The sequence below is a fragment of the Paroedura picta genome, chromosome 4, assembly GCF_049243985.1.
Source record: "Paroedura picta isolate Pp20150507F chromosome 4, Ppicta_v3.0, whole genome shotgun sequence".
In the NCBI taxonomy this organism is placed as follows: domain Eukaryota; kingdom Metazoa; phylum Chordata; class Lepidosauria; order Squamata; family Gekkonidae; genus Paroedura; species Paroedura picta.
In genome coordinates this window covers 88,412,404-88,437,684 of record NC_135372.1, presented here as the reverse complement: position 1 = coordinate 88,437,684, position 25,281 = coordinate 88,412,404, and the positions used below count along the sequence as shown (strand labels likewise).

Sequence of the window (25,281 nt, the reverse complement as noted above, 5' to 3'; positions counted from 1 at the left end):
AAAAGTATTTTAAAAGTATTTTAAGTATTTCTCAAGGGATGAGGAATAGTAACCCAAGGGGACCCAGGCTGGGTTTCCTGCCAGCAAGTTATCATCCACTGGTGGGAATGCACAGGCACTGACTGAACAAAATGATATTATCCAACCATTTGTGCCAATGTATGCTGTGGCAAAGACTCTGCTCTGAGTCTTTTGAGAAAGGCTGGAATAAAAGTCAAAAAATAAATAAACTAGTAAGAAAGCCCATTGCAACCAGGAAAACAATGGGCGCTAGGACCCAGGGGACACCTGGAGGTGCAGATCTCTCTCTGTGTCTCTCTTCCTCTCACTGCTGCGTCTCTCGGTGTGCCTTGCAGCAGGAGGCATAGCAGGTAATTAGGGCTGGTTTGTAGGGAGGACGTAGGGCTGGTGTGCAGTTTGGGGCAGCTCTCTGTCTCTCTCCCTCTCCGTCACAGCAGGGGCGGCTCTCTCTGTGTCTCTCTCTCCGTGGCAACAGGAGCCATAGCAGGTAATTATGGTTCGTTCTTAGGAGCGAAGCAGGGCTGGTCAGCAGCTTGGGGCAGCTCTCTCTCTCTGCCTCCATCACAGCAGGAATGACAGAAGGGAATGAGGTGTGTTCGGTCTGGCAGGGCTCTGTGTGTCTCTCTCTGTCTCTGGCGCATCTGAGAGGAACGTGGCTAGCGTCCAGGGTGGGAAAGTGGAAGCTGTACGGGCAGGGCCAATCAGGGTGCAGCCAGCGTTGCTGGCTGCATCCTGATTGGCCCTATTCCAACTCGGACAGTTGGACACGTTCCACCCCTCAGGCTCACAAATATATAGAGGTACTATGGTTGATAAGAAGAGACCTACTGGATCAGACCAGTGGTCCAGACTCCAGTATTCTGCTTCAAACAGTGGCCAACCAGTTCCTTTGGAGGTCCAACAACAGGGGTTGGAGGTTGAGGCCTTCCCCTAATGACACTGGTATTCAAAAGTTTACTGCCTCTAGCAAAAATTCCGAATCAGACAGTTCTTAGAAAGTTGGCATAGGTTTCCCTAGTGCTCCGTACAGTTATCCTATGGAACATTCTCTGCATCTTGAAGCTAACACCATACTTCAAAACTAAAGTGTGCTTAAAACAAAAGTTAACATTCACATTTGTAAAGATGAGTGAAGACTCCAAGCACATAGAAGATTTATTTCTGCTGTGATATTTTTACCACTTTTTCCATTTCAACACTCAGTAAACCACCACTATTACCCAAGTCTGACCTGAAGTCATTCACTGGGTCAAGTGTTAGTTCTTATCCTTGTCTAGACCTGGCTAATTCCATGTCACCGACTTCTATCTACATGTGGATCTCAGTATACAAAGCCTTGAGCTCCAGGCACAAAGACAATTTCCTCTGATTTCACTCTCTCATATGCTAATAGTTAGTCATCCACAGGCCAGTACTGGTTTCTGATCTAGTGTCTCTAGTTCCTTTGACATACTTTTCTGTACAGTGTCAGCCTGCAGTGACTGGAGTATTCTAGTTTACACTGCATACTTCATTGAGTGCAGAAAAGTAGGAAATGTGAAAGGGAATCAAACCTGGCTTCCCATCAGGCAAAAACTGCAAAACTTTTGTGACCTGCAGAAGGCAAGATGGCCACACGCAAAGTTGTGAAGAATAAACATCACTTGATAGCTGAACTCCAGAACAAAATATCTCTTGGCTTTGTGAAATACAGTTTTTGATCTAAAGCTACATTCGTGCATAATTGGATATTGTATGCTGATTGCATGTCACATTATTTACAACTGGACTGGCTTGTCCACACAGGGAAAGCCAGTTGTGAATTATTGCTATAGCACAGAAATAGCACACTATCCAGTGTTAAGTTCCTGTAGTCCACCAGTTCAAAGTGAGAAGCCAGATTTCAAAAAGGACATGCAGTTAGACTTATAGTGGTGCATGCCACATAACAAAAAATCATATCCTAAGAGGAATCTTGTGTTGATTTAGGAAGGGAATAGAAAATTCAGTATCCTTGATGCTCTGAACACTGAACCATCACAGTTCTTTCTTCTGAAATTGGTAGATTGGCCCATGGTTTTAAAAAATAGCCCCTCCTTTAAACCAAAGCAATCTGCCCCACGGTTGCATCTTGCCTGCACAAAAGCAAATGTTTAAGATTCTGCTTCCTGCTGCTTCTGCAGCTGGCTCTGAGAATGGGGAACTGGCTGGTCTGTACTGGCCAAACCCAAGGCCCCATGACTGCTGCTCACTGTGTGATGCAAAAAGTGATGATGGGCTGTGCGCTCTGCAGAGTTGGGTGCCTCTTTGCTCTTCCCTTCTTGCTTGTGGCTGGAAACTTCCTGGCTCTTTTCACTGTGTCTGGAAGCCTCAGTCATCATCACACTAGGCTCTGCTGTGCTACTTATCTGTGAAAACAACATCAAGTTCTGGTTTATTATGCTAATGGACTTAGGGTGAAAATAGATACATGATAGTTTGATGTAAGGTAGCGGTCCCCAACCTTTTTCCAGTTGAGGACCGCCTCCGGGGGTGGGGGAGAGCTGCTGGCCCAGGCGCCGTGCATGCACGTTTTCGCCAGCAGGGGCGCTAATGTGCACGAGCGGCAGCTCTGCGCATGCGCGTTTGTGTCCACTAGCGTGCTGGAGGCCGCGCTTGCCTCTTCCCCCCTCTCACAGCAAGAAGCTAGCCGGGCTGTGAGCGAAGTGGCTGCCAAAGCTCTGCTCGGAGCCTAGCAAGCTTCTGCTGCGGGGGGGGGGGTGTGGGGGGGTGGAGGCAGGCGAGGCTGCCGGTGGCCCGGTACCGGCCTGTAGACTGGGGGTTGACGACCTCTGATGTAAGGGGTTTGAATAGGCATTATCTGCATCCCTTAGTAGGTGTCCATTAAAAATACAACGTATGTATATCATGAATCTAAGATGATAATTTCAGGTGGTTCAGATGTTTTACAGTGTCCCAGCATCCTTTTTAGCTTGTAACAGAGGTTGGGAGAAAGAGGCATCATATTGTTCCAGTTTTCTCCACACTGGACTACCACAGAAACCCACTGAACAGGGATGTGCAGTCCTCTTTCAACCCTTGAAAGGATGATGCAAGGGGAATGCAAAAAGAAATCTTACAGAATTTCTAGTCAGAGGATCAGGCTGGGCCAATGTCCAGCAAAAAAAAAAGCTTCATCAAGTGAGTAAGTGTCTGGCTTGAAGAGGGTGAAAGAGTTCAAACTCCTACCTCTTGCTTGCTATTAGAAGGGTACCAGGAACAATTGCCACAGTAGTCCTTGTGGTAGGTGTAGTGTATGGCAGCTTCAACATAAGGGAAGTGCAGGAAACTGTATGGCAACTGGATGTGGAAAGTCAGCTTGCTGCACCTATAAAGTCCAAGAGTCATAGATGACCAAAAAAAAAAAGCACAGAATGACTGTGGCTTGGTCTGAACTGGCCTTCTGTTTTCCATGAAGTCAGACAAGAAAAAAATGCCTAGTAAGGACAGTGAGTTGATAGGAAAGTTACAAAGTGACATGGGAGCACATTAATATTTTGGCCCCTAAGTTCAACAGCTAAACTATTAAAGTTTTATGCTACTTCAAGCTTCCTTGGTATGTGCTGCAAAATATAATCAGACACACCATCTTCACATTTCCCCCTAGATATTTCTGCAAGCAGCCAAAGTTCAAGGCCCCTCTAATGCACATGATGTCTGGAAAAGATAGTAACAACAAGCAGCTTTACACAAGTCTCAAACCCTTGGTGCAGGATGGAAATAAACTTTGTAGTCCAAAGGAAGAAGAGGGCAATGAGGTACAGTCTGGGCACCTCTGAGTCTGTAGCCAGACACTATGTTAGATCCTGTATTAGGATTTGAGATTACAATCCCTACCAGGCACTAGAATTCTCATGGCACACACCCTTCTCTGTCTGCATGCTGTGTTAGCCACTTTTCACATAGAAATAAGTATGGATTTAGGCAATTCCTTGGCAAACCATCATCCTTATCATCTGCACACTGCCTTGCAGATTACCTTGATGGCTCACGGTCCTTTAAAATATCCAGAGTTTGTGCTCTACTAAGGAAAGAAGCATAAAAATTGTCCCATCTCCATGCCCTTGCTGTAAAGACAGCAGGGGAAATGAATTTAAGCACTGACCTGTCATAGATCAGGAAGTCATCTTTGTCCCCATGTAGAATTTGCCAGACATCAGGTTCCAAGATCTCTTGCTGGTAAACAGGAATTCCCTCTGGAGCATGACGCTTAAGCTCCCAAACCATTGCCCGGGAATAAGGAGTTTTCTCATTCACAATCATGAAGCTTATATTGACCATCCCTTCATGGGACAGCTTATTCTGCAAGCTGCCAAGACTGGTAATAGAAAGCAGAAAGAAAATTTAGGAAATGAGAGAAACTGACTTTTTTTATTAAGCATCACACTAACATCTAAAATCAGAGTCCAGTAGCACCTTTAAGACCAACAAAAATGTATTCAAGGCGTGAATTTTCGAGTACAAGCACTCTTCATCAGACTAAGAACTGTCCATCATAACAGTAGGAATATATAAGCAAAAGTTAATCTTGTTACATTAGTAAACTGTGTCACAGCATCCACACACAGACGCATGATAACTCCCTGCCAAAACAGCCAATCAGACCCCTCAAACCCATTTGTAGTTCACAAAGACATAACCTCTAAGTCAATGGTTCTCAACCTGGGGGTCAGGACCCCTTTGGGGGTCAAATGACATTTTCACAGGGGTTGCGGCAGGGCAAGCAGCTTGGCCAGGAGGGCACCATCCACACAACAGCCTTATGGGGTAGATCAATATAGAGCGTTCGTCTGTCTGGAGCAACAGAAAAGAGCAAGATTGGCATGGTGGGACAAGAGGCAGAACTGAACTGAGAAACCGCAGGAAAAAAAGCAATTTATATATAATTATGAACAATGGATCTTCACGCCATTGGTCAGTTTCGGTTTAATTTCTGTGAAAGAACACTTGTATAATTTTATGGTTGGGGGTCACCACAACATGAGGAACTGTATTAAAGGCATTAGGAAGGTTGAGAACCACTGCTCTAAGTCAGGGGCAGTCAACCTGTGGTCCTCCAGATGTTCATAGACTACAATTCCCATGAGCCCATGCCAGCATTTGCTGGTAGGGGCTCATGGGAATTGTAGTCCATGAACATCTGGAGGATCACAGGTTGACTGCCCCTGCTCTAATTGCTTATCCCCCTGCCTGTTCAGTGATCTCCACTCCCAAATCTCCAGGAGTTTCCCAACCTGTATCTGTTAACCCTATCCCCCACTGGTGGCCTGGGGGACCTGGCAACCCTAGTCAGGGATGGAAATAACATACCACTTTTGCTTGATGGCAATTGTGAATATGGCTCTCCACAAGCCATGGAGTGAGTACTGCTGTCTTAGAACATCCCAAGAGAGCTATAGAGGACAATTTAATATTTTATGGTAGGCAGTCTAGTCCCTCCTGCTGCAAATGCATGATGCTAGTAAATTCTCACATGTAGATGATATTGCATCTCACACCCATTTACAGCCCCAGGGACAGGTGGCCTTCTCCATGTAGTGAACTCACCTGGCAGCTTGCTTGAGACAGAACTGTCAGCTAGCTTTTAACAGTGCCACTACTGTCACTTGGCCCTCCGTCCCATCCATTGGGACCGTCCCATTGATCTTCCAGAGTGGAGCAGGCTGGCATATTTGGCTCCTGTTCTCAGTCGCTTCTGCCAGTGAGGCAGTAATCACCAATCCTACCAGGAAGGATGCTGTGGCTAGGGCAAGACAGCCCATCATTTCCAACTCCCTTCACCTTAGGATAAATATGATAGGATTAAGAACACAAGAGCTCAGGCCGCAGTCCTCAACAGATTCAGTTGAGCTTAATTTGCAAAGATCTGTATATTTCAGGTATCTTGTTTCTGAAAGTGGTCAATGAAAAATGGATGCTGAAGATGCATTCACATGACAGCTACCATGACTTCAGCTTCCTTTTGTCATATTCAGGGTGGTTTAGGGTTCAGTTATACTGAAGATTTACCATTGTTTCCCCTCAAATATGAGCTCCTGGAGGACAGTGTTTGCATCAGAAAGAAGGTGCCAGGGGATACATGAACTCTCCTGATACATACATTCAGGCGCATAGCCGTGTTGGTCTGAAGTAGCAGAACAAAGTCCGGGTCCAGTGGCATCTTTAAGACCAAAAAAGTTTTATTCAAGAGATAAGCTTTTGGGTGCAAGCACACTTCTTCAGCAGCCCTGTTGCATATTGCCCCATCAGGGACCTTTAGGACCCATGCGTAAATAGATCCTGAGTCAACATTCCACTGAGCTCTTCCCTCCTAGCAGCAGAGCAATATAATTACCCTATTCTTCCAGTTCAGCAAATTCAGTATCCTCAACATGCACATCTGAGATCTGACCGAGCAGTGATATCAGGGCTCTCTCAGTCTCACCCACCCCACAGGGTGTCTGTTGTGGGGAGAGGAAAGGGAAGGCAACTGCAAGCCACTTTGAGCCTCCTTCAGGTAGAGAAAAGTGGCATATAAGAACCAACTCTTCTTCTTCTAAAAAAAGAAGTCTTGCGCAGCAGCGTTTTAATGTTATAACTTAATATAACTCACATTTTTTGAAAAAATACATTCAGGACACTTTTGGGGAGGGGGGAGGTGATCAAGGGTGCAGAGTGGTAGGATTAAGGTGCAAAGGTGCAAGCAGCCATCATTTTGCAAAAAAACACATTTTTTTAAAAAAAGGGGAAGGGAGCAAAGCATGATGGGAGGCTGTCTCCACTGGATTCAGTGTGGAAAGCATGTTGTGAATTTCAGCCTGGGAAATAAGAGGAAAGCCCAAATGAGGAAAGACTAGAGTCGACTCACAGCATCCAAAGGGAAGCTAAAACAAGGTATGTCTCCTAATGCAGAAATGGTTACAGACAATTTTCACATGATAAAGTCAACTTTTTGAAAATTCTATACTGTTATTTAGCTTTGATTTGAAATTTAAGACCCTCAAACTAAAGCAAAAATTATCACAAGAAGATTGATTTAATACAAAGTATAGATGTCCAGGGCTGCTTCTCTGAAGATTATGCCAAATAAATCTCAACAACAATTTTCATCACAATCCTTCTTACATTATAAAAATAAAAAACGAGAGGTGACTCAGGTCTTCCCATTTATAACCTGGGAAAATGTTTATTTGCCTTGAGCTACTTGAAACTGGAAAAGAAGAACCATAACAACTGGAAATTTATTTTGTTGAACTAAATCTTTCCAGGCTGTCCTCTTTGTTTCATTGGAGAAAAGGGATATCAGTGGCTGCAAGACTGAGTACATCATAGAATCATAGAGTTGGAAAGGGCCATACAGGCCATCTAGTCCAACCCCCTGCTCAACGCAGGATCATTGCCAGTTGTTGCAGGGGCATCTCAGTATCTCTCCCTCTCTCACACTATTTGCCACTGCACAGATGGGTTGCAATTTCTAGCTCAGCATTGCCTTCACACATACACCTCACCTTCCCAGGTCCCTAAAACTCAGAATCTTGGGGTGGGTGGATGTAGGATCAGCTTTCAGATTCTGATTATGGAATACAAGAGATTCTTCTTGGTATCTATACATTCTCATCCATGCAAGCCAGTTAGGATCACTTTTTTTCTGATGTACATGAGATACACTCTCAGCACAGAATTATATAATAGCGAAGAGTGGTGAGCCTAGGCATATGCCATAGGAGGTGGTCTCCAAAAAGTCAAAAAATTACATATATTGGTTGGAGCCATAATTTACAGATCCCATTCAACCACTCAGCTATACTTTATAATGAGTTTAGACATTTTATATAGAGTGTATTGTTACAATTCTGACCACTGAGGAAGACCCAGTAGGGTTGAAACGTGTTTGGTCTTATGTGCAGTTAGTTCTGTATAGTTTTATGTAGTTTTTATTCTGTTTTTAATTGTACACTACAATAAATAATTACCGGTTTTACATTATTTTATTGTACAGCTCAACTTCTGAGTTCCTACCTGTAAAAGTTGGGTTTTTTTGGGGGGGTTTTGTTTTTCACAGGACTTTTTCTCCAGACAGTTGGCAAACCTAAGATCAGTTCAAACAAATCTTACCTGTCTAATGCCTCAGGAATCCAGCAGGTCTTTAATCTAGGGGAAAATGATTGCTCACATCCCTCACTCCTTCCCTTTTGTGTAAAATTTCCCACATAGTGGCTTGTGGCGAGTAACAATCATATCACAATAAAATCCCATAAAATTATAATACCATTAAAACTCCATCTACATCCCCTGGCAGTGGTCTAACCCCCCCTCCCTTGCTCCCGGACTTCACTAGGGGGAGTGCACAAGCAGCCTGTTGTTCCAGCTAACTCAGGGAATCTGATCCAGAATCTGGATTAGAGAATCTGATCCAGATGAAACCCTCCCAAATTCTGGATTAGAGAATCTGATCCAGATGAAACCCTCCCAATTAATTTTCACAGAATTCTTTATAAGGTGATACTCTACCTTTTCCCTGTGGCTTCAGCGTTTGTCCTCTTCTACTCTTTCAGAGAACTCTGATTTCTCCAACCTTCCAACTCTAGGCTGGCCCCAGCATGCTTTAGCTCCCACTACTGTCTTCTCCTCCCAAAAGGGGATGGGACATCATGTGTTTGTTGAGCTGGCAGTTACCTACCCAGATGTCCCTGGAGAATCACATAGCAGAATGTATGTTGTTTACCACAGCCAGTCACCCAGAAGTACTTGTTTACTCAGGGAAATCAAGTGTAGTCGCTTGAAGAGAGATTTTTCAGTGTTAGACAGTCAATGCTGGGAGAGCATTATCTCCTTCCAGAGCACAGGCAAGCTGCCTGCCAGTTTACAGTGACATCTAAGAATACACTACTGGCACAGTGCTAGGCAAACCCCATCATGGAGCAACAGGAAGAAAGAACATTGAGAAAGAAGTGTTAGAGGGTGTACTATGTTCTTGCATTCAATCTGTACCTCTTTATTTGTTGTCATGCTGCTTGTTTTCCTGCAGGTACAAAAAGATCCAAGATCAGCTGTACATTATATTAAAAGTTTAAGCATATAGGAAATAGAGTCTTCTCCTCTGGCATGAGCTTCTTATAAGTTTTTTCAAAACTTCTTCAAAATGTTCCAAGGAACAAACGGAACAATAAACTATTTTCTTAATCGTGTACTTGACTTTGCCAGGCTACTTCCACTACTAGGGCCCATTTGCATTGCCCTGCTGTAAGTAAAACTGAAAGCAGGGGCTACACAGGACTCAACGTGGCACTATATTCCCTATAAAAATTCAATATCCCACCAAATTACTCACAGATAATAGTTCTGTTTTTAAAAACAATTTCCCTTTTGTTCATTAATTTTGCAGACTTATTAATTACTTCCCATTTTCTCTTGAGGCTTCAGCATTCATGATGTGATAGTGAGTAATGGGGGAGGGGGAATTAACGGTGCGATCCTAAACATAGTTATGTTCACCTTGACTTCAACAGACTTACAAGGGTGTAACTGTTTGCACTGTAATTGCTGCTTTGTACTTTCAGAATCAGAATCACACAGCTGAAAGAAACCATAGAGAGAGATCCAGCCCAGCCTCCCACCTAAACTTTGACTTTGAAGTCAAAGTGACTGGTCATTTTTAAATTGTATTATCTTAACACAATTACAAAATCACAATAATAAAAACTTAAGGTTAGCAGTGGATTTGGCTGCAGAGTAAAAAGCTATATTTAATTTCTCCCTCCTGGACTATGACAGATATTTAACAACTGATTGAGGAAAGCTATCTGTGAGAGAAAGAAAGGAAGAAACAAAATGTAAGGGGAAGGTATGCCTGAGAAACCTTAGTACTAATTTGACTGTCCATATGGACCATCTTTTCACTGCAACTGCATTTTAATATTTTAAAACATCACCACAAGCCTGGTCTGAAAAGACAGGAGAGAATAACTGCTTCCACAGACTAACATTTTCCCATGTGGAAAGCAAAATGCCCTGCTGTTTTAAAAGATATCCACAGGATGTCATGCTTATTCAGATGAGAAAAGGGAAGCTGAGGGTAGAACTCTTTGTACTCTTCCCAGCTGCGACTGAGTGGATTGACAGTTTAGAGATATTAGTATTTAGGGGGTTTGCTCAAACTGTCTGCAAAACCATTGTACCTACTTAGCTACATATTTTATATTATTGCATGCTTTCTATGTGTAACTCTGCCATATAGTAAAAATAATGTGAAACAGCCTCATGGATGCTCTGCCTCCATCTACTTCAGACACGGGTGCAGAACTAAGCCCTGCCTCCAAAATGGCAGGGATAAATTGTATCCTTTAGCCTTTTAACTGGCTTTTTCCCCTGAACTGAGCTATGAAGGGGGAGTAGATGGCCTGGCACAAGGGGCTCCTGGCATGATTGTTGTCAAGTTAGTGTGTCTGCACCAATGTAACAGAGAAAAACATGGAGGAACTGGTGGTGAAGCAACATCAGCAGTGATTGGCACATGGAGTGACCTCCTGCTCCACCCAGTACTGCACAGCAGAGGCGCCTTTTCCCACCCCAGTGTGGAAGTAGCCAACAGGGGAAACTCTGGAATGCATTGGGTTGCCAGTCGTGTTATCTAAATTCTGAGTTATGGCAGTTGTATAGTAAATGGCTAGTGTGGAAATAACCATGGAGTACAGAGGAATGAGTCTTCATTAGGTCGCAATCACAGTTCCTAATGTATTCTGTACTGTGCGTTGCTTCATGCCAAAGGTGGTAACTTTTTATTTTAGCACTAGCTGTACATGGCCTTGAAACTAGACATTGTGTGAGATGTTTGTTATCTTCCAAAGGAGACAGCCTTTCTTTCACAGGATAGAAGCTTGTGACAGAATAACAAGCCTTCAGAAGCAAGTAACAGGGACAGAGGAGAATATTCATCAGAGTATTAAAGCTAGAATTAAAGCTACAAATTAAAGCCATGCAACTGAAGCCAACTAACTGAACAGTCAAAGAGAGCAAAAGGTAACAAATATAGATGTGAATTCTAGTCAATAAACTGTATTGCTAGAGCTGGAAAGAACTGAGCTTTGAGAAGTTAGTAGATAAAATCATGTAATCATGTAGTCTCAGAATCCCTCTTTTAAACTAAGGTACATTTAATTAGAGCCTCTTGTGGTGCAGAGTGGTAAGGCAGCAGTCATGCAGTCTGAAGCTTTGCCCGTGAGGCTGGGAGTTCAATCCCAGCAGCTGGCTCAAGGTTGACTCAGCCTTCCATCCTTCCGAGGGTATTGAGTCTGCTATGAAAACGCTAGAGGGCATCACTCCAATGATCAGACATGATCCGGTGCTTGTACAGGGGATACCTTTACCTTACATTTAATTAATTGGAAGCGTGGCTTGTTTTTCTTGGGGGGGGGAAACCCTGCACAGTATAACCATAGTGATATTAACACTATGGCATGTTTTAGTTTTAGCAGACTAGATATCTAGTTTAGCAGACTAGATATTAGCATATTCTAGTCTGCTAAAACCAACAGAATAGGGGCAGTTTAAAGACTGCAGTTGCCATCCTCCTGGTAGCGGCAAGAAATCTGCTGGAGAAAATGGCTGCTGTGGAAGGTGGCATTATACTCCATCGCAGGACCTCCACCCCCCCCCCCCCCCGAACCCCATCCTCTCGAGGCATTTCTCAAGCCAGAGCTGGCAACCCTATTAGCGACTAACAGATAATGTCATCGCTTTCCTAAAACAGGATCTTCTCCCCGTTTGAGGAGTGCGGTCCTAGCCTGCGGATGGGGGCAAACCAACCCACGATTTACACGGTAATAATTCCTGCATGCCCGGCGCGTGTGCACCATGAACTCGACAAGTGTCCCTTTCCGCACACATCGGACTGGCTGGCGGGACGCTCCTCCTTGAGATTCAAGTCAGAGGCGGGACGAGGAGTTCTGCGCCTGCTTGCTGGAGCCGACGACGAAGCCCACCGCCGGCCTCAGGAAGCCGGCGCAAAGAGCGGCGACCTCAGGCAAGTCATGAAGGGGGGAAGGCAGGGCGGGGGCGCGGCGCTGGATACTGTCAGGGAGAAGCTCATAAGCAAGCCCAGAACGAGAGAGAGAGAGAGAGTGGGGGCAACAATCTATGGCCTACATCTCCCATCAGCCCCTGCTGCTTGGCAGGGACCTTCAGAAACAGAGTTGTCCTTATCCAACGGCAGGAAACGGGGGGGGGGGGGGGGAAGAGGACGAGAAAGAGGGATTCGGAGTGCTTGAAAGAGTTCAAGGGCAAAACGCATGACCCCCGAGCCGGTGGAAATCAAAGTACAGGCTGACGGGACTGGCTGTATAACAAAAGTATTTGAGGAATTCATTGCTGAAGGTGACTGCAGATTTGCTTCTGCTGCAGCGTCTGGTTAGAGCAGTCTTGGGGACAGCAAGGTACTCAACTCCCGCCCGTTTAAGGACTGGCCATTGTTAACCCGGTATCTTTAGCCCTCTTCAGACGAAATATCCGAGTAGAAGCCACAGTGCTTAAAGGAGACGCGGATGGAACAGGCTTGCTTTGCTCTGAGCCGAACAGTTTCTGGAAGCCACGTGTTTCTTCTAGTGACCACGTGGAGTGGGCTTTTGCCTAGGTAGTTGATGTGCAAGGTACTATTATGATTGCTGGAGCCCACCAGAATTCACAGAGAGAGTCGTGGTAAGCCTTTAGCACTTGCCTCTAATGCTGATTCTAACCCCCTCCCAGATTACGGCAGTGCTATTTTAAAAAATGCAAACTAGGCACAAGGTGTGGAGGAGAAATGGAAGCTGAATGAGGTGGGAAACAGGAGGGATTTAAGAAAAAATAGTTCTGCTCTTGTGGAGGAAAAGCAAATTGAAGATGAAGGAATAGGTAAGATGGCTTCTTTAAAAATTTCCTAATTTTTCCATATCCCAAATATTAATTCCCAGACAACCTGGTACATAGCCTGCTTTGTTTTTTTTTAAGTTCTTGAAAATTGTTTATATAAAAAGCAACATTACAAGTGCTCCTCCCAAACAACGTCCACTGAGAATAGGGATGAGAAATTAATTTAAAACACCAAATGGCAGTCTTTTGGCAAAGGAACACCCTGCCCAGAAAGCTTGATTTGAAGGCATATTATTTCTATCAGTGCTATAAAGGCACAATAGGAATGGTGCACTGAGCCATGATACTTTCAAAGAACTTGCTTTCCAGCATATGATCTGGGTAGGGTTGCCATCCCTGGGTTGGGAAATTTCTGGAGATTTTGGGGAGGGGCAATCAGAATTATAGAGTTGGAAAGGGCCATACATCTAGTCCAATCCCCTGCTCAGTGTTGGCTGGATAAAGCATCCAGGTAGAGCTGAAGGAGGTTGGGGATGAGAAGGTCCTTCGTGAGGTATAATACCATAGAGTCCCCTCTCCCAAGCAGCCATTTTCTTCAGGGAAACTAATCTGTCATCTGAATATCAACTGCAATTCTGGGCGATTGCCATATCCCACCTGGTGGTTGGTAACCATACTTCAGGGAAATAAGGTTCAGAAAAGCAGGCAAATTCACACTGTACTAGGTTGTATAGGTCCTTGCATTATTTTCATTTAGAATAATACAAGATATTAATTTTGCTCATTGGGGTGTACCTATTACATACATCTCTGGAATGTAATTGAATTCCAAAAATGGATGTAGTCAGTTATTGCCGATTCGCTAATCTGCCCTTCCTAGGCAAAGTGATTGACAAAAGTAGCAGACCAACTCCAGGTCTTCTCGGACAACTCATCCAATCTAGATATTTCTCAGTCTGCTTACATATAATCTAAATGCCTAAATTAACAAAAATAGTCAGCTCGATCCTGTGCCATACAACTCAGGTGCTGCTTTAGGCAGGTAAATATTTTAATTGGCCAATTGTTCCAATTTCCTAGACCAGCTCTAGATTCCTTTGGCTTTTTGAAAACACAGAATGAAAAGAGGAGGTGCCAGAGTTTTTCCTTTCTCCTCCTGTCCTACAAAAGCTGGGACACTTCTCTTGGAATGGCAGCAGCCTCTGTCAGACCCTGTCATCTAACCACTGAGCTTGCTTTCTTTTATTTTTCTATAGATCTCTCAGAAAAGCTGTGTGTTTCAGCCTGCCGCCCTTTCCAGCTGCGTTATGTCTGTGAAGCAGTTGTGTTATGTTGGTTTCCATGTTTCTGAGAAACAGCAGCTGGCTAAGAACCTAGTTCAACAGTTTGGTTTTGAACTATTTGCTGCACGGCTGACCACAAGTAGCAAGCAGCTGGCCTTGAGAAGAGGAGCTGCTGTCTTTGTCGTCAATGAGAGGCTGAAGGCAATTAGAGAAATCCCACTTACATTCTCTTCTGGTCCCTGCAAAGATCAAGGAATCCTGTATGACGTGGATATGCCGTCCGTAGTCAGCACAGCTTCTAACATTTGTTTTGAGATGGAGAATGTACCTGGCATCTCCCGGAGCCTTCAGGAACAAGGCTGCCAGATCCTTATTCCTCCTACTAACGTAGCAGATGAGGGGGGCTGCGTCACTTATGCAGTGGTGAGATCCATTGTGGGCAACGTCTGTCACACTCTGCTTGACCGATCACGGTATTGTGGACCTTTCCTGCCTGGCTTTCATGGTGTAAAGAGTGCCCCTGAAAACTTGAGTGAAGCTAGGGAGGTCACACATTTTGACCACATCACCTATGCTTGTCTCCCAGGTAGCTCTCAAACAATACTGGACTGGTACAAGAACTGTTTTGGTTTCCAGCGCTTCTTTGTTCACCAACAAGATGCTGCTGCTGAAGGTTACAGTATCCAGGGAGCTGGCATGGGCCTTCGTCTCACCGCCATGCATTGCAGTGGGGGTGGCTTGACTCAGCTAGATCATGACTGTAAGCTTGTTCTTGCTGAGTCATTGCCACAGCAAAGGAAGAACCAGGTAGATACTTTCTTAGAGCAGCATGGAGGGGCTGGCATCCAACATGTAGCACTCCACACCACTGATATCGTAAGAACTGCTGCAGCCATGGCAAAGTCTGGTGCAACCTTTGTAGAACCACCGGTAACCTACTACAGCGAAAAAGGGAGGGAGAAAGAGATACAGCAAGTTGGGCAGGATCCTCATCTTCTGGAACACTATGGGATCCTCCTGGATTCTGAGGTAGCTGGGGAAGGAGGCAATATAAGTCCTGGCCTTCTTGATAAACAATACCTGATGCAGATATTCACTAAGCCTCTCTTTGCAGAGGACACGTTCTTCCTAGAGCTCATAGAACGATGTGGGGCTGTGGGCTTTGGTGAGAAAAACATCCGTGCTCTCTGGAAAGCAGTACAGAACTACATGGACAAGCAATAGAGACTGACTTCAATTTCCTCTTAATGGACGTTATAATAATAAAGTGCTATCAAGTCACAACTAATGTGCAACCTCTCCTTGGGCTTTTCAAGGCAAGAGATGATGAAGAAGAGTTGGTTCTTATATGCCTCTTTTCTCTACCCGAAGGAGCCTCAAAGAGGCTTACAATCGCCTTTCCTCTCCCCACAACAGACACCCTGTAAGGTGAATGAGGCTGAGAGAGCACTGCTCGGTCAGAACAGCTTTATCAGTGCTGTGGTGAACCCAAGGTCACCCAGCTGGCTGCATGTGGGGGAGTGCTACTCAGGCAGGTGGGCTATTCAGGCAGCTACAAGAATGAACATTATATTATGCAGTTATTGGGCCTAATTGTTGAGCCTACCATCTTTGTGATGTGGATATACTGCTACAGACCTGCTTCTCTGTGGTTGGCTCTTGTATCACATCATCAATAATACATATAGAAGTTCTGATCAAGGAGGTTATTTGGATCATAGAAGGCTGCATCTGTATCAGTGCCACAGATAGTGAAGTAGAAAGTACAAGTGAGGGCCTGCAAAACTTGTGTGTGTGTGTGGGGGGGGGGAGAATTCCCATCTTCTCCCACACACTTTTGCCAAGTTCAACTCAGCTCCTGGGGTTTTCAACAGCTGCTGCCAGGTTTGGCATGGCCCCTGGGCTCTCCCTGAGCAGCACCGCCACTGCTGAGCCCAGCTCAGCTGCTGGGCTGTACCAACAACAACAGCAAGCTCAGTGCAACTCCTGGGCTATGCGGCCACTGGTCCTGGGCCTAGTGTGGAGCCCCAGACTGTGGACCCACTGACTGCCTGAGGCAATTACAGAGAACACCACTTCATTTTTCAGGGGATATAACGCACATACAAACACACAAGTGTGTTCTTTTCTTCCCCATTTTTCTGCAAGCTTAGGGAGTTTCTGTCAACTATGGCCTCCATGTCCAGATATGGATCTGTCACAAGGAGTCTTTGGCACAGATTGTATGGAATGACTAGGCTTTCCAGTTGCTAGCTTTCCAGTTGCTAGCCAATGGAATGACAGGAGGGGCAGCAGCATGCTGGGCCATGGTTCAAGAGAGATAAAAATCACTTTCACCAAACCTGGCTGTGCTGATAAACCAAATTATTTTTATGGCGGCAGATACAACTGAAAAACTGACATTGGTACAATCTGTAGAAAACCATTAAAATTTATTAGCAAAAATGGAGGTAAAGTAGGACATTGGAATCTCTAAAAACAATTGGCACCACAACTACACAAATGTTGACATTTAATATTACAGTAAGACACACTGTTGTGTGATTGGTTTTTGGGATAATTGTATACAGTGATTTGCCCATGGGAAGCAATTGCTCTATGAAAACAATACTGGATGCATAAGGTATTTCTTGCTGAACTGTTTTGCTCAGCGGACACTGAAGAAGGGTAGCTGCATTTTAATTTTCTTACTAGATGGCATGCTTAGGTGAAGCCAAGAAATCCCTACCCTCTTCTTTGGAGCATCCATAGTTGCTTGTATGGTACATGTAAACACAGCAGACTGTTAAAACCTCCCACAAAGTGCTTGTTCTGATCACAGCCATTTCCCTTCAAGACATCTACAACTTTGCTAATAATCCAGAGCTATCTCCTTTTATGATCCAGGCTACAGGATGAGCCACTCAAAAGATGGGACGGAAGAAGACCCCCCCCCCCACACCACTGCTTGGCATTGCCCACACCATGCAGGCACACCTTACAAGCACCTGTATGCACCCTTTATTATTGCTTGGATTGAAGAGAGGCATATCCCTGCATATGTGAGTTCAGGAAGGTTACAGACAGTATTGTCAGGTTTTGGGGTGAGGCGCAAGAAAAGAATCCAAAGAAAGTTGCCTCTTGGAAGAGCTGCTCTCTGCTTGAAATACTGGTTTGCTGGCACACACAGAATCCCGTTTCCTCTTGGCAGCCTGTTAATATGCACATGTTTAAATATGGGGGAAGCCTGCACCTCTCCACATGAAATGCCCCCCTACTTTCTGACCTGGCATTTCTAGGCAACTTTTCTAAGCAGAGACAAAAAACTGGAAAAAATCCAGTTTAGCTGGAAGAACCATAATGGACAAGTCACAAGCTGACTGCTTCTGATCACAGGAGAAGTGTGGAAGTTCAATAGGAGGGGGAAAAGATGCTAGGAATATTCACAAAGCTGCAGGTGAGAGAAAAGAATGCAACCCACCTTGGTAGCACTGATGGAAGAGCTCCATTTTTCATAGGCTTTCAAGACCTGAAAAATGCAAGATACTTCACATGATGTTCACCGCAGTCAAGCAAACAGTTTGATACTAGTTCCTCCATCCTGGGAGCAGGCTATTGGCAAGCTTTCAAAGAAAATTAACTGCATTAAATACCTGCAAACAGTTTGCTTGAAGCACAGAGACAGAGAAAACAGAGTTCCTGGAAGAGGGCATAATTTCCAGACTCCCTACTTGATTAGAGGACACTGACATGGACGTTGAAAGTGCATGCTGAGACACAATTAATGCTTGCCTTGACCAGGGCCTGTTCTTGAGAACGCAGAGGCATCTATTTATTTTATCTGGCTCACTGGCCCACACATGTAACTACTCCACACATGTCTATGTCTGTTAAAGTTGTCTATGTATAGGAGCTAACATTACAAACAACATTATGCATTTCTTGTATGCTGTACTTATAAAAGGTAAAGGTATCCCCTGTGCAAGCACCGAGTCATGACTGACCCTTGGGGTGACGCCCTCCAGCGTTTTCATGGCAGACTCAATACGGAGTGGTTTGCCAGTGCCTTCCCCAGTCATTACCATTTACACCCCAGCAGCAAGCTGGGTACTCATTTTACCGACCTCGGAAGGATGGAAGGCTGAGTCAACCTTGAGCCGGCTGCTGGGATTGAATTCCCAGCCTCATGGGCAAAGCTTTCAGACGGCTGCCTTACCACTCTGCGCCACAAGAGGCTCTATGCTGTACTTATATATATGCCAAAATGTGTTTGATCAGTGGTGATGAGGCACTAGTCTGTTCATAGGATTTGATTTTATCTGAGGCTATGTATTTGGGTGTATTTAATTTATATACCTTTGTGTGTATTTAATTTATATTGTATTATTAATAAAATACTGGTATTTTTATTACATCAAATTTTAGAAACTTTGGTGCATCCTCATATGGCCTATAGACATTTCCCTTTTGGTTAATCTTTTTTTGGTTCTTGGGCTCTTTTTTGTGTTAAGATTTTTCTCCTTTTTATTACTGATGGTATTTAGCTATGTGCTATCACATTCCTGGTAACAGGGAACAGTTGTTCCTTTTCAGGTTTCAATGGCTGACATTTCTTGTTGTTGCCACACTTCTAGTATCCTGGAGAAAAGAACATGGATCTAGTGGGAAAGCTGAAGTAGCTGATGCTTAAATTCTCAAGTACCTTCTTCATGGCAGTGGAAACAGCTGAATTCTGGAATTCTGCTTTTGTCACCCATCTGCACGGCAGCAATCCTGCTTCCATTTTGCAATTTCCTTCATACTTGTCCAGGTTCAAAAAGTAGACTGTATATGTTTGGCGAATGTGGGAGAAGATATGAAGAACCTACAGATGACAGCGATATTAGCATGTGAGGGCAGGGGCGGAAAAAGATCCAGTGGTTCAACAGCACCTGGCAGACGGACAGACCCTCAGAGGCTGAACAGGTTTGAATAGAAAGGAACCTCTGAGCTTCTCCTTCATAAGTCTCAGTCACTATTGCTTTCAGGTAAGGAAGAGGGAAATAGGTATTGTGTGACCCCAAGGCCTATGGCAAGCTAAGGGTAATCTCAGAGGTAAATGCCTGGAACCTCAAGACTAATCTTATTTGACCCTTCTGTATTATGACAGGAGTTTTTAATCTGTTCCTTTTAGGTAGTTTCAAATGGTGTTTAGGAAACGAAAGTCCTTACTGAATAAAGCTACCATCAAGATCCCACCAGTCAGTTATAAAGCAACTGTTCTTTCAACAAGCATTATAAAACCAACCTCGTACCCCTCACACATCCTGATACCTCACTAAGATGCTAAATGGCAACAAGTCTCTGTTCCTACTTGTCCCTGTCTCTGCCCCTCACCGGCAGGATGTGAATACCATGTCGTCCAGGGGTGGGGAGAGGTGTGCTTGTTGGGAGATGTGGGTAAACAATAGTCAGTCAACACTCTTGACAATGCACAAAATATTTAACACAGCACAAGTCTTGTGTAAGGATTCATTTACCTCTCCAACGTGCTGCAAGTGTCCCACAGTCACGTCACTGCCAACCCATGCTCGAAGGTGATTGGCCATTGTTGCTTTTTGTTGCTTCTCCTGCCCTGGGCCAAGGACACTAGGAAACTCCCATAGCCCTGCCAGTAGGCCTGTGAGATAAAGCACAGTTCCATCCTCAGCACAAAATGATACCTATTAGCTTTTAAAGGCTTGATCTGGGAAATTCTGGTTCAATTGCAGACTCAAATACAAGCTACCTGCTCTTAACTTTACCTAAAAACATGTCTGTTGTAAAAATTCTTGTGATAAGGCACAGTAGAATAACTTCTGGCGCTTAAGGAAAGCCACAGATAAACAATGAAGTATCTATTGTTTTATTGAAAGACAGTTTCTGTCCATTATCAGGCAGGCAAGAGATATATTCCAGAAACCATGTTTTCAGAGTAACAGCACTGCTCCCAAGGCTGGCATTTGCATCAGGACTGAGTGCTCTCTGCCGGCTAGTGAAGAACAGATTGTGCCTTAAATAATTCAGTTTGTTTCTTTTCATTTCAGGTGCAACATGAACTTTGCAACTGCTGTCTCAAAGATATCAGGTTGCTCATCCCACAGGGTATTAACTTGGGATGGACAGGACCCAGTTCTGACGTGCAGACATAGCAAGTTACTCAAATTCTTGCTCCAATTTAAAAGGGGCTGCCTCATCCAAATCCAATGGCTCACAGGCCTTTTCTGGCAAACTCTGCCCCCATACAAGCAACCCTTCCTTGCACCATTGTTTCTGACCCAAATAAATGGTTTGTTAAAATAATATTCAAGTTTGCCTAAAAGTATGCTTACTCTTTCACACAACTGTCCACTTAGGAGCTAGTTACCTGTGCTGGGTCTTTGTACAATAAAGTACTCTGGCGTGTCTTCATGGCATTTCCTCTGGAGCACACATGTAGCCGTGCTCTCTATCCTGGGCTGTTTCTTGGCAGCTTTCCTGGGGAAGTTGGCTACGCCAAGCCCAGGGTCCCACACCTCTGATGGAGGCAGACAAAGGGAGCAATTTCCTGAAGGGTTTATTGCAGATCAGAAGAATGAAGCAGATGAGATACTTTGTTCTGAAGTCCTCATAAAACGCAGAAATTTCAGATTAATTCTATAGTAGCAGGGGTTTAATTCAGGAAGGCTGGCAATACAAGTCGTAATTCATCTGACTTTGCCTACCCCACTATGGCAAAATTCATATAGACCAAATTCTCCATGATAATGTGACTCTGAAGACCAATTTTCTGTAATGAACATTTAGGGACTTAAATTGCAGAACATTTGAATTGTTCCTCTAAGCAATTATTCAGAGATGGGAGAGTTCAGAAGACCACCGAATCTATGTGCCACCTAATCATCAGCCCACACAGGTCAACTTATACAACCAAGACAATACAGTAATGAATCAAAAGCAGTGAGTGTTTTGCAGAAAGTTGTTTATAGAGCAAATAACTCCAAGACAAAATATACTGTGGAGGACAAATCTGTTGCCTCTAGCATTCCTTTGCTGCTCCTTCTGACTGAGTGAAGGCTGAGCAGCAATGCATTACAGATGAATTAAGTAAACAACTATATACCATGCAATCACACAATACAGTGAAATGATGTAACATAATAAAGATACAGAATCAGTAAAAAAAAAAGTATGCTGAATAAAGCAAGGATAGTGGGTGGACGAGAAAGGAGAATAAGAGATGTGTTTGGAGTGGTGAGCTGCTGGGCTGTTTTCCCACCTTGAAAAACCTTTGAAAGAATGCAATCTTGTATCCCAAAAAGCCATCCTGATGTGCTAAACCTTATTAACACTTACCACATTCTTCTACATCCGGCACTGAGGAATACTTGGAGGCAGTTCTTCCTGTCAGTCTCTTGGCAGAGTCTTCCAGCTCCTTCTCCATCTGCAGAAGAGAATGCCTGTGACTGCCTGAGGTGTATGTCTATAAATGTGGTGCATTTTTAGTCCATCCTGCCTCCATTGAACTCAGGGTGGGGTACATTATTTATGCTTTCCTCCATTTAAGCTCACAACAGCCTTGTGAGGTAGGTTAGGCTAGGCAAGACAATTGCTCAAGATTGCATAGTGAGCTTCATGGCAGAGCGGAGACTTGAACCTGATTCTTGCAGATCCAAGTTCCCAGAGGAGATCAGGGCCCTAATGGAACTAGAACAGTTCCACAGGGCTTGCGAAAGGGAGTTTCTCAGCCAGCCATCTGGTTGACGTCGACCAGAACCAACACACCAGAACTGCGGGACTGCAGAGAGAGGGTAGCAATAGGAGAGAGTTCATCAGGGAACAGTTCTCTCTCTAATCCTGTTCAACATCCTTATGTGCCCTCTTGCTCAACTGGTGCGGATGTTTGGGCTGGGTTGTCACCAATATGCTGATGACACCCAGCTCTTCCTCCTGATGGATGGCCACCCTGATTCTCCCCTAGAAGCATTAGCCAGGTGCTTGGAAGCAGTGACGAGGTGGCTCAAGCAGAGTTGTCTGAAGCTCAACCCTTCAAAGACAGAGGTCCTGTAGCTGGGCAGAAGTGTCCAAGTGAGGAAGCATGCCTACCCAACCTGGACAGAGTACAGCTATCAGTGGCTCACTCCACCAGGAACCTGGGCATGATTTTCGATGCCTCCCATTCGACGGAGGCTCAGTTCACAAAAGTAGCATGACTGACATTCTATCACCTTTGCAAAGCCAAGCTACTTGCACCCTACTTAGCCCTGGAACCTCTGGTTGGTCACCTCTGGACTGGACTTCTGCAACTCTCTCTATGCAAGCCTACCCTTAACCTTGATCTGGAACTGCAGCTGGTCCAGAATGCAGTGGCCAGGATCCTCACACCATGGAGGTCCCATATTTAGCTCATTCTTGAACAACTATACTGGCTTCCAGTCAAATTCCAGATCAGGTTTAAGGTTCTGGTAATCACCTTTAAGGCCATATGTGGTCTGGGCCCAGTGTAAACTGAGGGACTGCCTTTCTGCTTACACCCCTCAAAGAGCTTTATGCTCTGCTACCTCCAACTACCTGGTGATTTCTGGCCCCAAGGAAGCTTGCTAAACCTCAATCAGGGTCAGAGCTTTCTCCATCCTGGCCTCCACCTGGTGAAACAAGTTCCCAGAGGAGATCAGGGCCCTAATGGAACTAGAACAGTTCTGCAGGGCTTGCAAAAGGGAGTTTCTCAGCCAGGGATCTGGTTGACGTCGACCAGAACCAACACCTTCCATGGGCCCCCCCAAGCCTCCCTCCCATGAAAATCACTGCCGATTTGTCCAACTCACTGGGCCATCAGTATTCTATAGTTGAATTAATGTTCTTAACATTGTTCTACTGTTCTATCATACAATTCTATTATTATAGCTACTGAGTTTTTGGGAAGGGTTGCTAATGCTGGTTAAGGAATTCTGGAAGATCTAGGGTAGAGCCCGGGAAGGAGCTCAGAAGGAATATGATCCTATCCAGCCACCTTCTGAAGATGTCGTTTTCTTCAGGAAGCTAAGCAGGATTGGCCTTGGTCATCACGGGGTGGGAGACAACCAAGGAAGGCCGGGGTTGCTACTACCTAGAGGGAGGCAATGGCAAGCCAACTTGGAACAGGAAAATGCAGCTGCAGCAGGAAAGACTGCTTACCCTCTACTGCCCCAAAATTCCTCACCACCCCCTTCCACCACCTCCGGGGGGTGAACCGTACACTTTGGGAACCCCAAATCTAAACCAGCCCAAGATAGAAAGAACTGAGAAATATAAGATACATGCCCAATGCTAAACAAAAAAATGACTGATTTGGTATGGTAATACAGAAAGAACCTGAGCTTTAGAGTCTGATAAAGACAAACGGGGGAAGAAAAGTCACTCTTTAGGATTTTGTATTAGATTCACAATGCAATGCTATGTAGGAGTTAATCCCAGTCTACATTCATGGATTTCAAGGTACTGTGTTGGAGTGCCTGTAAAATGATTGCACTTTAAGTGTCCTCCCCTACCACCAATGAAAGGACATACACATATATAAGGAAACATTTTTTTTTAGTTTGGTTTCTGGACCAAATCCCTCAGAACAAATTTCTTCCTGACAGATATTAGTCTGCCTCCACAACAAAACAACGGATCCTAGAGAAGGAAAAATAGCAAAAATGCCCACTTACCCTGTGGTGAGCTCTGCAGTGTTGTCTCACTGGACATTCCATGCATAGTGGGGTCCTGGGACTGCACACCATTGCCCCCAGTTCCATCATAGCTTGGTTAAAATCACCTGGATGGGCTGGATCCACTAACATGTGTGACAAAGCCCTAAGACAAACAGCAACCTACATTAGCAAACACAGTGGGGAAGCCCAAGGCAGCCAGGTGAAAGAGACCTTGAGCTTTATCTGCCTGTGACCACAATCTTGGGGAAGGATGCAGAGAAGTGCATCCAGGTAAACTCTGTGTGAAATAAGGGACTGAGGAAATGAAGTAAAGGTTTTGCATAGAACCTTTTAAACCACTTCTTGTTAAACCATGTGAACAGGATCTTCTAAAGGCTCACTGTGATGGACTGTACTTTAAATTCTTATAAGTGCTGTGTAAATAGGAAAAGGACTGTGAAGGGCTAATTCCTCACACAGACTATCAGTTGAGCAGAGAAAGACTTCTGAACTGAATACTAAGGATAATTCAGTCTGAATATAACCCTAACAGAGAAGAGTTTAGTACTGACAGCATCTGTGCTTAACCAGGACTGAGAGCAGTTTAACAGAGACACAGAACTGGGAAAGCTGGCAGGAGGAATAAGTAGTTAGGTGAAGACTCCCATTTAGGCAAGAAAAGGGGATAGATCTTCTAGTGAGAAAAGGATTTCCCTACCCAGTTAAAACAGGGAGATAGCTCTGGAAAGTAGAAATCGCTGGTCTGGTGTGTTTAGAAACTGCCTTTTAAATCCTGAAGAGTCAGTGAAAACTCTGGTGTGCTTAATACTGGTGTGCTTAGTGAAGGAGTTTGGGTAATGGACAGAGTATCTCTGCCTTCTGGAAACCAAAATAGCCAAATATGCTCAAAAAAGTGTACTGGGGTGTTTAGGAAACACTGAAAAAAAAGCCTCTCATTTTAGAGATTCTCTGTCACTGTGAAAAGCTTAAACTCTCAATTGCTTGAAATATATGAAATGTAGTCTGTACCTGTACTAAATTACCTCAAGAGTTTTATATTGATTTACTTCAGAAACATTACCCTGATTTTCCCTGACCTTTCCCCTCTATGTTGAATAAAATATTTAGTTATTTTTAAATTTAAAAAGCCTCAAGTGACATTTCAATGGTTTAAGTTAAAAGTGGATTTCAAATTTTCCCTCAGGTTCCAGGGCTGAGCCACTCACAAAATATATTGTGACAGGGTGGGACAGCAACTATTCTTCAGAAAGATTCAAGTGGGTAGCCATGTTGGCCTGAGGAAGAGTGCATATACTCAAAAGCTCACACTGAATAAATCGTTGTTGGTATTAAAGATGCTAGTGGACTCTATTTTTGATGTGTTCTTCAGAAAGAAAGACAACAGATTCAAAGGACTGCTCAAGGAGAAGGGATAGAAAAACAGGGGAAATCTTGCCTCTGAGGGTGGAAAGTGGACAATATTGTCA

At 44.3% G+C, this 25,281-nt stretch overlaps 3 protein-coding genes across 9 annotated transcripts in view; 1 reads left to right on the top strand and 2 right to left on the bottom strand.

The window, feature by feature from the left end:
• Window positions 1-1,158: 1,158 nt before the first annotated feature.
• On the bottom strand, window positions 1,159-8,688 carry LOC143835782 (selenoprotein Pb-like). Its single transcript, XM_077333974.1, has 5 exons — window positions 8,530-8,688; window positions 5,587-5,820; window positions 4,145-4,357; window positions 3,229-3,367; window positions 1,159-2,408 (listed from the first exon to the last, which is right to left on the bottom strand). Exons 2-5 carry the CDS (start codon window positions 5,802-5,804, stop codon window positions 2,154-2,156), a joined length of 825 nt encoding a protein of 274 aa, XP_077190089.1. The 5' UTR covers window positions 5,805-5,820; window positions 8,530-8,688; the 3' UTR covers window positions 1,159-2,153.
• MUTYH (mutY DNA glycosylase) overlaps window positions 8,607-25,281 on the bottom strand; it is a 24,529-nt gene continuing 7,854 nt past the window's right edge. For 5 of the 6 annotated variants that reach the window (XM_077333968.1, XM_077333967.1, XM_077333969.1 and 2 more), the window contains 7 exons: window positions 23,813-23,957; window positions 21,480-21,567; window positions 20,512-20,691; window positions 19,646-19,785; window positions 18,829-18,990; window positions 17,608-17,655; window positions 16,561-17,338 (listed from right to left, as the gene is read on the bottom strand). In XM_077333968.1, coding sequence (XP_077190083.1) covers window positions 17,219-17,338; window positions 17,608-17,655; window positions 18,829-18,990; window positions 19,646-19,785; window positions 20,512-20,691; window positions 21,480-21,567; window positions 23,813-23,957 — 883 coding nt within the window. In that variant the 3' untranslated portion in view covers window positions 16,561-17,218. Of the gene's footprint in view, window positions 8,709-9,009; window positions 9,041-16,560; window positions 17,339-17,607; window positions 17,656-18,828; window positions 18,991-19,645; window positions 19,786-20,511; window positions 20,692-21,479; window positions 21,568-23,812; window positions 23,958-25,281 lie in introns of those variants that run through there. The other variant, XM_077333970.1, reaches the window with a different exon arrangement.
• Window positions 11,855-16,442, top strand: HPDL (4-hydroxyphenylpyruvate dioxygenase like). Of its 2 annotated transcripts, none has more exons than XM_077333973.1 (2): window positions 11,855-12,040; window positions 14,121-16,442. In XM_077333973.1, the coding sequence occupies exon 2, from the start codon at window positions 14,172-14,174 to the stop codon at window positions 15,369-15,371; it is 1,200 nt and encodes a 399-aa protein (XP_077190088.1). In that variant the 5' UTR covers window positions 11,855-12,040; window positions 14,121-14,171; the 3' UTR covers window positions 15,372-16,442. The 2 variants fall into 2 exon arrangements, with proteins under 2 accessions (XP_077190088.1, XP_077190087.1); XM_077333972.1 differs by lacking the exon at window positions 11,855-12,040 and adding an exon at window positions 12,309-12,906.

Coding starts and splice junctions, on each gene's coding strand:
- HPDL (XM_077333973.1), top strand. CDS start 14,172: ATGTCTGTGAAGCAGTTGTGTTATGTTGGTTTCCATGTTTCTGAGAAA.